The following is a 16,578-nucleotide window of genomic DNA, read 5'->3' as shown; positions in this document are numbered from 1 at the left end:
CGGGGCAGACAGCTGTCACCTTCTCACAGGTACTAAAGTTGCTCCTCTCACCTACAGTATCCTTAGACACTATCAAAACAGATGCTGCCTGATCTTGAAAGGTGTCTGTGCCTAGGAGTCTTTCCCTTCATAACACCAAGACCAAACTCTAAAATATTGTTCAAAACTAGCCTGACATGAAAGAGTAAATTTACTTCTGGAAGTTTTGGTCTTTCTCCTCTTTAACGGTCCTAGGCCTCGCCATGCGTAGTGTGTATGGTGCATTTCTGGGTAGAAATGAAATGGTAAATATTGCATAAAACTCTCTCCTCGAGTAAAAAAGGGATTTCTTCAGAGAAACATGGAGTCAATTGCAACCACTGGTTGACCATATTCAGAAATGGAAATTGTGGGTCATGAAAATAATTTGAATTTGGCCTTCTTATCCGCAGCTTCAAATTAAAAGGATGGAAATGAAAAAAGGTGGAATCACACTGCCTGACAGATACCAACTAAAATGTTCGGTAAAGCTGTAACTACTCTTTATTATTACTAGTGAAAACCATTAGAAACAGTAGAAATGAAATATCTAAAAAAACCCACATTAATTGGCCCTTAATTATGTCTGAAAGATAAATATTTTTAGAACAAATTTGGAATAAAATTCTGAAAGTAGACTTGAACAATTCACAAGACTGTTTGAACAGAAACTGGAAAGGGCACTCACTAAATCATGTTTCTTCTTAGTGTGCAACCCATAAATCAGCAATTGCTTATGACACCACATTATAATAAGTTGAAGTCTAAAGAGACTTCTTCTTTCATTAACTGACACAGGACAACAATGTTAAACTCTCTGTTAACAATTACTGCTGCTTTCTTGATTTTTACTATTCTCAGTTTGACCTTTACACCTCGAGAAATTAAAATGTCCCTAAAGTCAGTCAACGACATTAAACAACTGGGCTAGCAAAAAGCCACATCTTATCTTTATCTTTGAAGCTCAAAGAAAGACGCTATTTCCATGGCCAAGCTTTTTTTTTTTTTTCCCTCTCTGAAAAAAATATTACATAGGTGTAAATGCACAAGAGCAAAACCTTAGCAAATTTTAGGTGAGCATGGATTTATGTAAAGAAGACACGACAATGGGAGTATGCCCATGTATTCCCTTGCATTTAATTATGTACTGAGATTCTGCAATTTCACACTGGAAAAACATCTTGTTATCCAATGTATTTATTGGCTAACAGCTTTTGCTGTTTTTCTGTGTGACATGTAATGACAAAAATGTATACAAAAAAGGAAGTTTTTAAAATCATATTTATTTGTCAAGAATGGAGGAGAGCTCCGGCTACAGAAAAGCCCAAGAGCTTTCTTCGGAGCATCCTCATGTGTTGTGAAATTTACCTTTCTTATCTTTCTTTTCTTCTTCTTCTCCTCCAGCACCCAGCAGAGTGAAGATGATGCCTGTCTGAGAATTCACACCCACAGCAGTTACAAGCATTCGCCCAGAGCCTTCCATGACGTGAGTACCTGAAAGTATGCAACATAAGTTATATATAGCTAAAAAATAAAAAGAACAGCCATTAAATATTTTATGCAAGATTTTTACAATAGTATTGAGAGAGATCTGTTATACTTTCAAAATCCATATTGAGGCCAATATAAATGCATACCAAAAATAATCCTGTTGTTGTATATTATTCTTAACCAAGAATGGATGCTTAACGGCATATCATAGGCTGCACATCCATTAACCACACACATCAGATTCCCTTTTTAAAAGAAATGCTGTCACTAACCAAGTTTAAATAATCTTAGAAGAAAATAGTTTAGCTTCATAGAATACTATTACTTAAAGTGAAAATATGTGTGCAAATTCTCTCATCTTTCTCAGTTATGGCTGATTTAGAGACAAAAATATTTTTGAAGACAATTTCACATCTTGAAACTTGAAAAATCAATACAGAGAAAAATCTTCAAGGAGGTGTTTAATTACATCAGGAGATTCCCAAATATCAAGAAGAATCTGATGTACACTTGAAAACAAATTCAATATGAGAGATTTCTATTACACTAAACCAAATCAAAATATATGCTAAGATTTTATAACAAGGATCATTTAACTAGGTAATTTTGTCTTTATATTAAGTAAATCCCCTCTGAGAAATATTGCATGCTTTATTGTATAGAAATTGTTTATTTACAGTTCTTATTCCTATATTAAACAAATGTTAGGTGCATCTAAGATCACAGCCTCTTAGAAACCTTTTCCTGTGAGTTGTGGAAATACAAACAAATATAGATTCCTAGAAATGATCAAAAGTATTCATATTTACATTTTGGAAAAAAAAATTATACTGGAGGATTTGCAAAAGATCAGTCTACACAATTGCACACTGGTTATATCTAAAAGAAGTTTGAAATGGAAGAACAACCTATTGTTATGACATATGCAAGGCCAGTTACTGAAAGCTAATAAGCTGTCATTGAAGCATAGGAACAAATACGCCCAGGATGGCGTCACATGACTGATTTGTCATTTCATATGGTGACAAAGTCTTAATCTAAAAAGATCATTATTGAAAAATGTTTGAAGAGAGATATTCTTAGTAGGTAGAGAATATTCAACAATATAAAGCAGATCAGTAGTGCTCCTATGAAAGAGATGCAAAACAAATAACGACAAGAAACTACTGATAGATACAGCTCTTCATTGAAACAGAATTTGTATCTTATCCTTTAGGAGAAGAAATTATGCCTATTAAGTGTAAATCACTGTGAGAACACAGAGGAAAAGCAATCATTTCTGAACACAAAGCTGACAGAGCAAGCTGGGATTGAAAGTTTACTGGGCTTGGGGTTTCCCAAATACTCTTTCCCGTATTTGAAGAAGGATGGAGTTTGGAAACTGAAAATAGACAGTAACACACAAACTGTTAGCCTTGAGAAAAAAAACCAAAACAAACCCACACCAAAACAAAACAACATTTTATACAAAAAAGACAAATGTATTTATACATCAAAGTGAACTACGGATGACACATGAGACCAGATGGAATCAGAACACAGTCCAGTAATTACATTTTCCTTGGGGGGGGGGGGGGGGGGGGGGGGGGGGCGGGTGCAGGGGGAAGCTTGGAAAGAATTATTACTCTTCTTCTGAAGCTATTTCTTGATTAAGATTCTTTAGCTGCAGAATTTGTGACAAACTACTATTCTTTGTGGGGGTCCAATCTATTGTTCCTTAGATTCTCACCCCACTTCACAAGTTACACTGTACTGCTTTGCAGTTACCGAGTTTGCCATAAATGTAAGGTTCTCCATTTCCCTTCCTTAAGACATACTGTTTCATTCATTCTGTAACAATATGAATTAGACAGAGTCATTAACTAAATTATCCTAAACAATTCTGTGGCTAACGAGGTAAAAATTCTGGTATGCTTATTCTCAGCTACCTTGCCCCTACCACTTACCCACTGCCATCATTAACTGTCACTCAATGTTTTAAAACTAAAGCGAAGTCGTTCGCCGATGCCAGTAGTTCTGAAACGTACCACAGCAGGGTAAATCTGAAGCCACAGTAAAAAAAGGAAAAAAAAGTCCTCAAACAAGCTTCCTGTAAACTCCAGCACAATGGCTTTTCACCATTTGAATTGTGAGGTTGTTGCATTGAGCAAATGGGGAATATAATTAATTTCTTACTGAGAATCTTACTGGGCATTCAGATCTACTAAACCTGAGTAGCCATGGAAAGAGTCTGTCTGCCCTCTTTTTTTAAAATACATTCTCTCGGGTTCATCCTCATGTACGTATATTCATTTAATTGAGTTATCTCAAAAGCTGAAAAAAGGAAAGATATATGGACCTGTGTCATTACATAGACCAATATTTCATATATATATATACACATAACATGCAACCCATTTTTTTAAAAAAATCCGCTGTCCTATAACATACTAAGCAATGCAACTATCTATTTATAATCAAAATATCTTTCTATAATAATCAAAATCTCTCATGTTCTTAAATGGAAAACAGAAACACAGAACAGAGAGAACATCTGTCAACACTAATCCTAATTTAAGAGCATAAATATGTCATCAGAACACTAAGAAAATTTCAGAAGAAATAAACCAAATAAAACCAAAAACGCACTGTTAGATGTATTAAAAAAAAAAAGAAGCAGCAAATAACAGACCTCATTGCATTGAGAACTGTTCCTATGACTTTCTGAGATAAAATTTGATTCCTTAAAAAGTAATTTGCTTGTTTTCGTATGATAGAACAAAACATCACATATTAGGACCATCACCCAAACAACAAAAAACAAGTAAATAAGTTACATTCAAGCCTAAAGGAACAGAAAAGATCTTTAAAAACCAGAGCAGGCTTGGCTGTACTGGTTCAGACAAAACAGAACATGTTTGAAACTTAACTCAGAAATTTAGAGGAACCTCCCTTAAGACGTAACAGCATTAAAAAGTTATTTCTATTAAGAACTGCCTTTAGCATTCCTATGTTTTGTTTTGAAGGAATCTTCTGTATTGGACTACAAAGGTGGGTAGAAATATCCTCCAAAAAACGGCACACACACCTACGTTTCAAAACCAGCTTTAAGAAAACATGCACCCACCAGGTTTCAAGCCTGCCTCTGCACACCTGGAAAGGGCAAAACCGTCTTTAACTTGAGATGCCTTTCTGAACCTTTTCTTAACATTAGTCTAGTGAAACATAATTAAAAACTGTCAAGGTGCATACAAAAGAGCATGTACCAATTTATCATCAGATTATGGTCCACTAGTACTGCTGGAAAATTCTTCAGCATATAAGCGAAACCAAAGAGTTGAATCTCCTTCCACCTAACTCTGTCAATTAAATGCCATTATAATTATATTCATTCGATTGTCATATAAATGGAATTCTGGAATTAATGCATGCTTTTCACTTATCTGTACACAAAGCATGTATTTCAACTTCACATTGAACAATTCTACTGATTTTTTCCCTCTGAAGACTAATTTTTCAGTATTAGTAAAATATTTTTTTCACATGCTGAGTATTTAATTTGAAGCTGATAAATGGTGAATATTCCAAGACAGAAAAGGAAGAAGTCTAGTTTAGTAAGAAAAGAGATAAACAGATTAGATAGATATGGAACCTATTACAGCACATGCTTTTCAGACAAAAATGCAACTAAACATGAGACTGCTCAGAAAAACCCAAATCTAATAATTTAATAAATTTAATAAATAAAATACTGGTGAAAGAGCTTGGAATTAGGGCTGAAAAAAACAAGAAAAGGAAACAAGAGCATGCCTGTTTGGGGGTTTAATACTGTTTTGCTACTTTAAAAAAACTTGTGGTGAACAAAAATTCTCTATCAGCATATCTAAACAATTCCTTTAGTCACTGCAATTATTAAGAGATAAATGAAGTTAATAAAGTGAACCAACCATCAGATCTATGGAAAAAAAAGTTCTCAAGAAAAAGCTCATCTACAAGTAATTTCAAAATATCCAAATAATTTGGAACTTTTGAAGTTAGCTGCTCAGTTCTGAATGTTTCTGCTGTGGTAGAAGCCTAGCTTGCAGTATTTTCCAGCAGGGAATTAAGATAGAACTATTTTTCTCCAGGCAGTAACTGGCCCAACTCCTTGTCCCAGCTTCCTTTTTATTTTAAAAATCTAGCTAAGCACCATGACCAAGAGATTTCTTGTTTATTCATTCCTGATTAGGCTCTGGTTTCTTTTTTTTATAATCCTGGTGGTGCATTGACAGAAATATGCATTTGTAAAAGTTAGGTTAGGATAAAGCAACATTCTGTCAGTCTCAGTTCAGTGAGAACTACACCAGGGGGGCGTTACTCTTGCATACAAGCAGGTATGTGTTACTCTTGCATACCATAATCAAATTAATCTAAATACCTGAAAAAAAGTTTTAAATGGTAAGCCAAATAAGGTATTATTTACAATGTTGATTATTATAATACGTGGTACCCCAAAATACAAGTACTTCACTGCATGCAACACTGAGGCCAGAGTCATATTCAAAACTTCTGTATTTAGGAATAATGGATTTTTGTGAACTTTGAACTACACAAAACTTTAAAAGCACATCAGTGTCCATCAAGCCAGCTGAGTAGCAGTCAGTTTGGTTACCCAGGCCATCTGCGTCTGTTGGCTGATACATGCCCATGCTCATGGCAAGGAAATTTAATGTCACCACCGTCTTGTTTCAGCTGGTATCTTTTGATGCAATGGCTTACACTACACCATGCATGTGAATCTCTGTTAATGAACTAAAAGCAGGAAAATGTTTTGGAAAGAAGTACAGTGGAACTACAGGAGAGAAGCTGCTTCTTTTGGTTTCAGGTATATCAGAGCCTGTATTTCGATTTCTACCTTCCTAGATGGTACCAAATGTGCTATATACAGATGGAAATGAACCATCTGGTTTAGTCAGCACTTGAACTCTTAGAATTGCTTCTCAAGTACAGTAAATTACTATCTGGGTGATTAAACAGGACATTAAGCACAGAAACTCGTTTAGTTTAATTATGTCATTGAAACTGATTGAATATTAAAAATGTTTCAGGTGCCAATGGTGAAAACAGTACTTCCTGATGCAGGGTGTTTATCCTTCACCAAATTTAGACTCACAAAACAAACTGTGGCTGAAATTAAAATGTCCCGTTTTGCCAGTTATTCCTCTGTCAAACCTGAACTCTTCCTCATTTTCAGCAGATATTTAAGGGAGAACAGCGGCAAACAACATCCTGACAGTATTTGTCTAAATTCCAATAGCCTACCTCGAGATACCTTACTGATGTCCTCAGTTGTAAAGATGAGAGGAAAATAAAATTTAAGGTCTGTTTGGTGTTGTTGCAGTTGAGTTTTTTGGGGTTTTTTGGTTGGTTGTTTTTTTTTCTTTAAAGGTCTCAGCTAACATCCAACAGGAACTCAGTTTGTAAAGCCAGTCAAACCCACCCTGAAAGACACGGCGGTTTCCAAGGTTTTGGTTTTTGAACTACTAATAATTTCCAGTGGGCACGTCAGCTCCCACATCACTGGGGTTAAACCTTGCAGTGTATCTAAGGAAGAAGGTAGCTTTTTCATGATGTAATCTCAAATCATCAACTCTGCTCCTGAGCAAAGAGAGTTCAGGGATTTTCTAACATGGCACAAGTAAAAAGTCATTACTATAAGTATGGAACAGTAGTGCGTTCAGTGCTTGCTAAAATACCACATTAATTTTCCACCTTATTTGTAATCACAATAGAGATGACATAGTTAGAAAAATAAAGAGTATGAACTATTTATCTCTGCAGTAAACCCGATAAAGACAAATTTCTCTCCTTATAGCAAAGAAATCTGAGTTTTGGGAAACAAGACAAAAATGTCTTTTCTCCTGACTGCCTTCCCTTTCTCTTCCCACCACGCCTTTCAGGGAAATACCTTCACATTTTCCAACAGCCACCACTGAAATCTATGGGTGTTCGAAAAGATCTAAATCAATTCAGGAGTATGTGAGAGTACATGAGTCAATGGAAACCTCATATGAGAAAACCCCTAGAATTCAACAACAGAATATTGTAATTGGTAGAAGTCTATATTTCATGATAGAAGTTTCTGTAAGAAAGTACTATTAAACCTATCTCTTTAATATAAAGATTTTTCTGGCAGTTATAAAGTTCTATTTAGAAAACATTACAACTAACAGCTAAGAAAAAAAGAAATGAAAAAAATACACAAATATTTCAAGGAAAACACTGGATCACAAATTTTGTTAGAAACAGCAGCAGTGAGCTACCATTCCTCAATCAAACATATCACTGCAGGCTTCTCCTGCTTACACACTGAAAAGCATCTCCAACAGAATTCTTCATCTATAATCAAATCAAGCCTAAATATCTGTACTATAGGATAAATCAAATTATTGTAAATCTAGCAAAAATAACTGTCAGTAGTTTCATACACTACTTGTGAAGGTCATAACACTTCCTTAAGTTACCTTACAGTACATCAAAGATCCAGAGCGACACCAAGAATTCAGAAAGTGGCACTGTCCCCTATTCAGCCTTTCTATATGTGTGCTGCCTGCAAATGCTGAGCTCTTCGTGGTAGTTTCTCTGCACAAATGCAGCCTTCAGAGTTTGCAGCTACTCCACATCTTTATTAGCCTCTACTGAACATATGCAAACACATTTTTCAGACATTTATAACTTGGAAAAACTTGGTGGTTTATAGTATGAACAGCAAAAGGCATACATTTGGCAGAGACACTGCAGCAAAAACAGTTAAGAAATAAAAACCAGAATATTTTTAAAGAAACCAAAAGATTTTTTTTTCCTAAAAGAGCAAAAGAAATGTTTTATTGCGATTTTATTCTCAGCAGTGATGGGGTTTTTTTGTGCCATTTGAAAAAAAGAATTTTAAATACACAGTTTCAGGCAGAAAGATGCTTGAAGCTTCCTAAAGTTAAAAAAAAAAATTAGATAGTCTTTTGTAACATGAAGTCTGTGGCAATGGCAGGTGTACAAATAACATTAATAACTTCTTCATCTTAAGTTAATGCAGCCAGATTTTGCCCGAAATCTTACAGTTTTTTACCAGACCACAATTCCATGATTTACATAACAAACACTCATAATCTTGTAGTCAGTGAACTAGTTCTCTGATTTTAAATTTGGAAAGGATTTGCACTCTTAATTCAATAAAAATTGTCACATCCTTACTTGTCCCTACTTGTCTCTTCTGAACAGCATCTCTCAACAGTTGTTGCTTGGGAAACATCAGCCCAGTGAGGCAGGACGAGGGCAGGATTTCTGCAGGAATGTGTACTTATCTGCTGCATTGCAAATAAATATTTTATTTGGGATGACTCTTGGCTGACTGTACAAGCAGACAGCAAGGAGAAACCTTTCCACGAAAAAAAAGTTCAAATGTATTTGAAAATTACTGTTTCAGGTTATAACACCTTGACGATTGTTATGAGACCAGCAGGTGGTTACTTTGAAATTGCATCCCACCTGGAATCTATTGACAACCAACTTATTTAGAAACTATCTTTATTAGAATTAAAAAATCACATTCTGTTTAATTGATGTACTGTATAGAATTATACTACAAAATACAAGTATTAAAAATAACTTGAATTTATCATAGAAGTCAAGTCCACAATATTACAGTATATCCATTTCCTTCTTAGCATATTGTTTCTTCTTCTATTGTATCTAGCATACAGACAAAGTGTTTAAAGATACTTTAAAAGGCTTTGAAGTTTAATGGTTAAATTAAAACTAGCATGCAATGAATTGAAACAATTGTTATTTCCCTAAGTAATATTTTCCTTTTCCTCTGAAAATATTTCATTACTTTCTCACTTTATAAAAATAAGTATGATGATCAGAAATAATTGCACACAATCAAAAAAACAAGGGTGTGCCTTTTGAGTGACAGACTGATAAGGCCACTTCTGTGTTCAAAAGAGTAGTTGTATCTAGTCTAACAAAATGTGATGGCATGGAAAAACAAAACAAAACATGAACAGAAAGATAATTCAGTAAGAACTCAGGCAGATTTACCTGACAGTAGCATTGGGTCTTTGTCAACAGATTTGCGGACTTGGTCTGACTCTCCAGTTAAAGAGCTTTCATCAATTTTAAGATCATTTCCTTGAATAAATATCCCATCGGCAGGTAGAAGATCACCTTTCAGTAAGAACATGGTAATGGAAAACCACAGTGGTTTAGTAAGATTTTTTTTTTTAAATTACATAATAATCTTAATTACACACCCACAATTAACAACAATTGCATTAAAACGTAAAATGAAAGCAAAAGTGAAAGAACTGCTGAGGTATCTGTCCATACTAGCCACATCATTGCATCCCAGAGGGAAGGGCCTTTGTACTGCAAATATTTTTTGCCTAATGCTATCCCAGAATCATAACGCATCACGCATTTAACATACGAGGAACACAATAACCACTGAGATTTGGCAGGGAGAGTACTCTTCTTAACATGACATGAAGGTTTCTCTGCCAAACTTCACGGGGATTCACAACGGCTCATAAACAGCCATCCTGCCCTCCCCCCTGCCCCTTAGCTAAGTCCAGGGGAAACCTGATGCTTGATAGAACAGGCGTTTGGCTGGAATTTGCCAGCTCAGCCCCTGTTTGCTGGAACATAGTGCTTTCCCTAGGGCATATAATTCCAGAGCATCCACCTACTAGGAGCATCTGATCTGGGGGGGCTTACAGGTTCCATAGCTCTGGAGCAGCCTGCCAAGTTGGGGGATAACAGAGGCACAATTCCCTTTCATAGAGCATTTCAGACACTACCTCCTTCTCCTAACCAGGCAGAAACCAAAAATTCCAAATAGCGCAATCCTCTAGGAAAGAGAATTACCTTTGTATGAGCAGTTCTTGTCCTCATCAGTGAAAGGAAGTGATGATTACAAAAAAATAAAATCAATTACCTAATACAATTTCATAGCAAGTATCTTAGGTCTCCTTTTTGCCCTAGCAGCCAAATTGTCATCTTACCAGGGACAATAATGACACCACATAATCCTCTGTCTTTCCAATCACTTCCAGTGAAGTGAGCCTATCCTGTTAAAAAGGGAAAGGAGAATAAATAAGGTTCAAAAAAGCAGCTGACGGAACTTACCATATTTCACCTGTGCAATGTCACCAACTACTATCTCTGCCACTGGGATCTGGATCACCTGTCCACCTCGGACAACAGTAAATTTCTGTTCCTGCTCAATACGACTTTGAAGCCCACGGAATTGCTTCTCCTTGCTCCAGTCATTGAAGGCAGTGACAAGTACAACACAGATAACAGAGAGTAGGATGGCAGCACCTTCAATCCAGCCAGCTTCAGCCTCACCTTCATCTTCAGCTCCTCCTGTTGCAGTACCACATCCTGCAAAGACAACATTAAGCATCATTCAGCCAAGCAAACATCGGGTTCATGATGTTTATCAGAGGAAGAAAAATGTGCCGTGAAACGACAAGAAGGTTAAGGAATAGAACTGCTTTTTGAAGTACTGTCTGCTAAATGAAATCTGGCAAAACAGAGAAAAAGTAGAAATAAAGATGTCTGAGGAAATGAGAAAAAAAAACCCCAAAATCAATATAGAAATTTTAGAACAAAAGTTCTACAATTAGACGTATTTTTTTTTCTACTGAACAAGCGCTACCCTTGGTAAACCCAAGCTGAACAAATGGAAAAAGGCAGCACCAGTTCTGTTATCTAACAGAAGTGTTTATAGCTTCACCTGAGCCATCAAGCATTTCTAGAAATGTGGAGGACTCGCTAAAAGTGTCAAGGACTAAAAGAATGAGCAACATCAATCAATGCAAAGCAATGGCATTATATTAAGGTTAAAGAAAACAGATTAAAACAGATTTAAGAAATAATTTTCTATGAAATCTGTAAATGTTCTCAACTAAATGCACTTACAAAGAACACCTGTTTAAACAATACCATGAACTAAGTATATTAGTATTTAAATGTAATAATGAAGTGTGTTAGGGAACACTGAGTAAAAATAGCAGCCTATTATTGATGCATCATTCTTCCTTACAGAGAAACACAGTAGCACGCTTATAGAATTGGAAGTATACTTACAGGTAAAATAGTATTAAAAAAGATACATTCTACATATTAATTCTGAAGTGTTAATTCTGAATTGCTTTATACATATCTGCTAGTTATTTCAAAGTAACATGCATTTAAAATTTAGATACATTTCCTAAATAGTATTCACAAAATAAAACCTACATAGCTCCCCTTCTTAATGAAGTAAGACCAAAAAAAAGATAGTTTATAATAGCGGACAGCCAAATACACATACTAGAATCACATAATTCAGAGATATTCCAACTAACAGGAGAGGAAAAAGGAGAACTCAATCTGAATAATAGAGCCTCCTCTCCCAAGTGGCCAAGGAAGAAATCTTTTGATTTTTCATGAAGAACCAAACTAGGTAGGCATTTGACATCACTTCTCCATCTTACCCAGGTACCAGGGAATTTAGCAACTCAGCAACTGTGTTGCTTCCACCTATGACTGCAGTTTAATTTTGGTATATTTGTCACCTGTCACCAGAAGGAACTAACAAGCAATTTGATTTCTCTTTTTAAGTTACATATATTTCCCTGTAACATAAGCATTGTAATTCATCAACCAGCTAACTAATTACTCTTGCATATGAACAGTAACAAAATCACCAAAAGTCAAAGGAAGAAAGATGAGACTAAACCTCCACTAAGTGAACAGAAGAAAATTAAAATAAATGGAGCTTTTACCAACGGTCTCCGTAGTTTAAATTTACACTTAACCTAGCTGGAAGGCAAAGCCCACTCCCAGCAGAAGGGGCTTTCCCAGCAGGTGTGCCCTTAGACTGATGACCCACATGAACCTTTATCTGCAGTACAGGAACCTTGCTAAAGAAATTATTTTTATAGCACCCAAGAAAGAATTTATGTAACTTTTGGTAACTTCAGTACCTTAGGCTACTCAAAACCAGTTGCACATGCAACTTACAAACCACATCTTCAATTTCTTCCTTCAGCAGAACATTACTTTTGGGAAGGGCTTATGAACTTTGCTCTGTTCAACCTTAATCATACTAATTGGTCTACGTCTGACTTTAGATTCCTTTTCCAAATCAGTAGATTCATTTTGACTTGTTTGGATTAAGTGGTTTCCCATTACAAGTAATTCTGGTTTGGCAAATACAAGACAAAAATTCACTACTCATTTTTCATTAGGTGTGATTTAGAATTAAGTAGCATGAATATCCCATTCTTTTTAACAGCATACCTCTTCTCTTGTTTCTCACAAAAGAAACATGGCCTGGCCTAGCCACAGTCAAAGACGGATTTTATTTCCTTTTGAGATGGTTGAAATTTAGTCTAGCTCACACAAAAGCACAAAGAGGAGTTCTTCCTACGAAGACCCCCTGGTCCAGGTAGAGAGGGGCAGCTCAGCCCTGCAGCGCTTTTAGGCATTGCCACTGGGGTGATATTGAATTATTTTATTCTGTAACATGCGTTCCTATGCCTTCGCTGAAAATCTTTGATTTGTGCATATGGATTACTGATAATTTGTGTTGTGATGTTTTCTACAAAATCAATAATTAACATTACCTAATACTTAAACCACAATTTTTTGATTTGTGCTGTATCAGCATAACCCCCAAAATCAGCCACGTGGAAGACACAAGCTGTGCTTTGCTTTGTACTTCATTATAGGGTCCCATTATGGCTCTGGATCTGCGTAAACTTTACAGTAATACTAGACCAGCAGAATACCCTCTCTCTACAGCAGAAAGCGACCTGTTTCGAGACAGTCATTGTCATTATTCCAAAGAACCGGTAGGTCTAGTCACCGCCTCTGAGATGTGTCAGAGAACCAAAAGGACAGCTAGGCAGTGCACTTGAACCCAGTGCCAACATACTGTACCCTGAATGGCTTGAAGGGTAATATTTCTGTGTCCCTTCACCAAAAAAAGCCTAAACTTCTCGAACCAGTAACAACAGGCAAGAATAAAAAATATTCATGGTCTTGGGTAATGAAATTAATTTTGTGTGTATGTACTGTCAGTATTGATCTTCATGTTAGTATAAACAATACCATTCCTAGTATGTTCATATAACCAGAAAAAGAGTAGTCTAACATAGCATGTAAATACAAGATGTTACTGTTAAAATGAAAGGAATTGTGTTCACCTGTCCCACAGATTATGCACAAAGAAAGAACATAATTCACTTTTCATATTATAGCTGAAAAAAATGTTTGTAAGAATGAAAGAAAATCTGGAGAAAACAAACTGAACTTAGATCAATTTCTTGGAAGGTGTCCCTAAATTTAACAAGCCTCCACACCAAGTAACAATTATGAATTTTAACTTCTAAAATCCTGACAAAACTCTCCATAACCTAGTGGAAACAACATACGTTCAAACACATTTAATTTATTTTCTGTTCATTCAATCAAACAATGCTAAATTCAGACAGAGGAAAGGTATTTGAAGGGGAGGAAGGAATTCTTGGAGTAAGGGCCAGGAGTACAGAAATCAATTGATAAACATGGTCTAAAAAAGAAGTTGGTCTTCTGGGTGGATAGAAGAAATTATGGGTTACTTTATGGTTTATTGGTTGAGATTCAATCCGGCTTCTATAAAACTACAGCTGTTGTATAAAACTGCTGCAGTGGTTACGATGATCCATTGGCCGGGGTTAATGACACACTGGGAGGTACATCCACCCCTCGAGGTAGACAGGTAGCATGAAGCAGACAGCTTTTAATCAGTATGACTCAAAATTAAAACATTCAACTGGGATATGGGAGAGACAATTTCCTCCCCCCCCACCCCACCCCCCTCTCTCAAAGGAGCAGAACTCCACAATTTTGAAGACCACAGAGATGTTGCCAGAACAGCAGCAGGGCTCTCGCTCGCTGCCCTGCAGATCCCTGCAGGCTGTCCAGCCATGCCCTCTCCTGAGCACCCCGAACACGGGTGTTCCTGGCTGCTCTAGCCGAGTCCCTCATTTAATAATCCCACACGTCAGATGAACAGTGGTCCTAAGCTATCAGAAAAACCCAGTACTTCGTTACCAGTATTTTGGGGTTAGGAGGAAGCAGGATTTCATGCAAGGAGTTTGAACGTAAAGAACTAGATATCCCCGAGTTCAAGCGGCAGCTGAGCAAGGTTTTTGAATATCTAAGATTTGCAGGTAGATACTTGCCACAACAGTTCAGAAATTAAATTGCTCTTTTTGTGGATCTAGCCTAATATAAGGAAAACCCGGTTCTTTAAACAATGAACCAAGCTGACCATCACTTTCCCAGAATTTTGTCTTTGTTATTTACAGTCCCACAGAAATGAAATGGGATAAAAGTGCCAGATAAATCAATGCAAAACATGCACATCATTCTCATTACAAGAATAAGCTCCAGTAACTTTGAGGGAGTAAATAAATATCTAGTTCTTACAACAGTAAGATTTCAAGCCAGATGTTTTTAAACAGAGATTTACAGAGAAACTGGATTTAAAAATGCAACCTGCCTTTCAAGAGATAACCTATCTGTCAGGAAACATTTTTTTGAACTATGTTGTGTTCTTGCTTCCAAACTATTTTAGAAGTGTTCCCTTTTAATAGGGAAAAAAATAAAAAAAGAAGGGAAAAAAAAGGAAACTTGTATCTCCATCGGTGTAAGTTTGTAGAATTATTTTGTACATACTTAAGGAAAAAGAATATTTTTTTTCTTCTGCCATTATGTCACACAGATTTTGTAGAAGTTCTAGAAAGACTTATATGAATTTACAGGAAGAAACTGTATGCAATCATAGGAGAAAAAGAGCCACATATTTCTCTAACTACACACTTAGACTATCTGTCCTTATTGTATTACACAGAGTGACACAGTATTGACTTTATAGATATGGGGAAAATAAGAAATATAAATAAGACACACATAAGACTTCACAATAATATGCCTAGGTAGCAAGATATAGTTTAAAGCATCTAATGTTGATTAGCAATGCTCATATGAGCTTTAGAAAATAGTGTTAAGGTCTAAGATTGCTGTTACGCTTTCACTAGATAGTACTTGGTTCTCAATGTTGCCAAAAAATACGCCTGAGATTTTATTGAAAGGCACAGGCTGAAAGCATCACAAAAGAAATTTTAATATCCATATATGATTTGTAGTAGGGGTTTATTCCAAGACATGTGAAGTACTCATTTAAAATTATATTTAACATAGGACCTATCTGTCAGAAAATTCAATTTCAAAGGAGTAACCAAGTTGTTAATACGAAGCTATTTTCTGCCATAACTAGGAACATATGCCACGCGTGTGTCATTCCCCAAAGTCTCATCCTCACGAGACAGAAAACGCATACTCAGTTTGAAACTGAGATTATAAAGATTTGAGTACAAGTCAAGAATGTAAAGGGCTGTAACTCCTTTGGCATAGAAAAAGCAGATGAAATCACAAAATGGGATTATCTTATTCCAAAAGAGTGTGCAGGAAAATACAGGTGAGCCAACCCCCCACCACAGGAGTGTGGGACCTGACAGTGTGGCCTTAAAGAACATTCAGAAATACAGAAGAGGACTAATATGACCGTATCTTCCATAAAATATCTCAAAAGTACATTACCGAACACTTGTGGAAGGAGAACATGATTTTATTAGCTTAAAATTTGACCAGAAATAGGTCAACAAAGACTGATTAAAAAGTTTTCTATAGAAGGGAGATGAAAAGAAGAATCCAAAGGTGAAGAGGATTTAGAAAAAAAACAGTGGGGAAGTAATTCAAACACACATATAGTCAGACCATCTGAAGTCACAGCAGCCTGGGTTTCCATCTCATCAGAGACTGCGAGCAACCTGGGTGCAAGAGCCATGGGCTACAACACCTGCCCAAGAACCTGGACAGCTGAGCAAATACCCAGGCACTCAGCCCGTGCTGGACTCATTTATGCACTTAATTAATTGCCAGTAATTTCAAAATTAGCTTGAGAAGCCTGCTCTGCATTAGCAATATATACGGTATATATATGTTATATGTGAAGTT

General features: G+C 36.2%; 1 protein-coding gene across 7 annotated transcripts in view; it reads right to left on the bottom strand.

The window, feature by feature from the left end:
* ATP2B2 (ATPase plasma membrane Ca2+ transporting 2) overlaps nucleotides 1–16,578 on the bottom strand; it is a 432,242-nt gene that overhangs the window by 94,235 nt on the left and 321,429 nt on the right. For all 7 annotated transcript variants that reach the window (XR_005103974.1, XR_005103975.1, XM_037385876.1 and 4 more), the window contains exons 6-8: nucleotides 10,651–10,908; nucleotides 9,565–9,690; nucleotides 1,387–1,512 (exon numbers count right to left, since the gene is read on the bottom strand). Coding sequence is in view for 5 of the 7 variants with exons in the window: in XM_037385876.1 (XP_037241773.1) it covers nucleotides 1,387–1,512; nucleotides 9,565–9,690; nucleotides 10,651–10,908 (510 nt within the window). In the remaining 2 variants the exon portion in view is untranslated. The remainder of the gene's footprint in view (nucleotides 1–1,386; nucleotides 1,513–9,564; nucleotides 9,691–10,650; nucleotides 10,909–16,578) is intronic.

The sequence above is a fragment of the Falco rusticolus genome, chromosome 4 (genome assembly GCF_015220075.1).
Source record: "Falco rusticolus isolate bFalRus1 chromosome 4, bFalRus1.pri, whole genome shotgun sequence".
Classification (NCBI taxonomy): Eukaryota; Metazoa; Chordata; class Aves; order Falconiformes; family Falconidae; genus Falco; species Falco rusticolus.
This window is presented reverse-complemented; position numbering and strand designations above follow the sequence as displayed.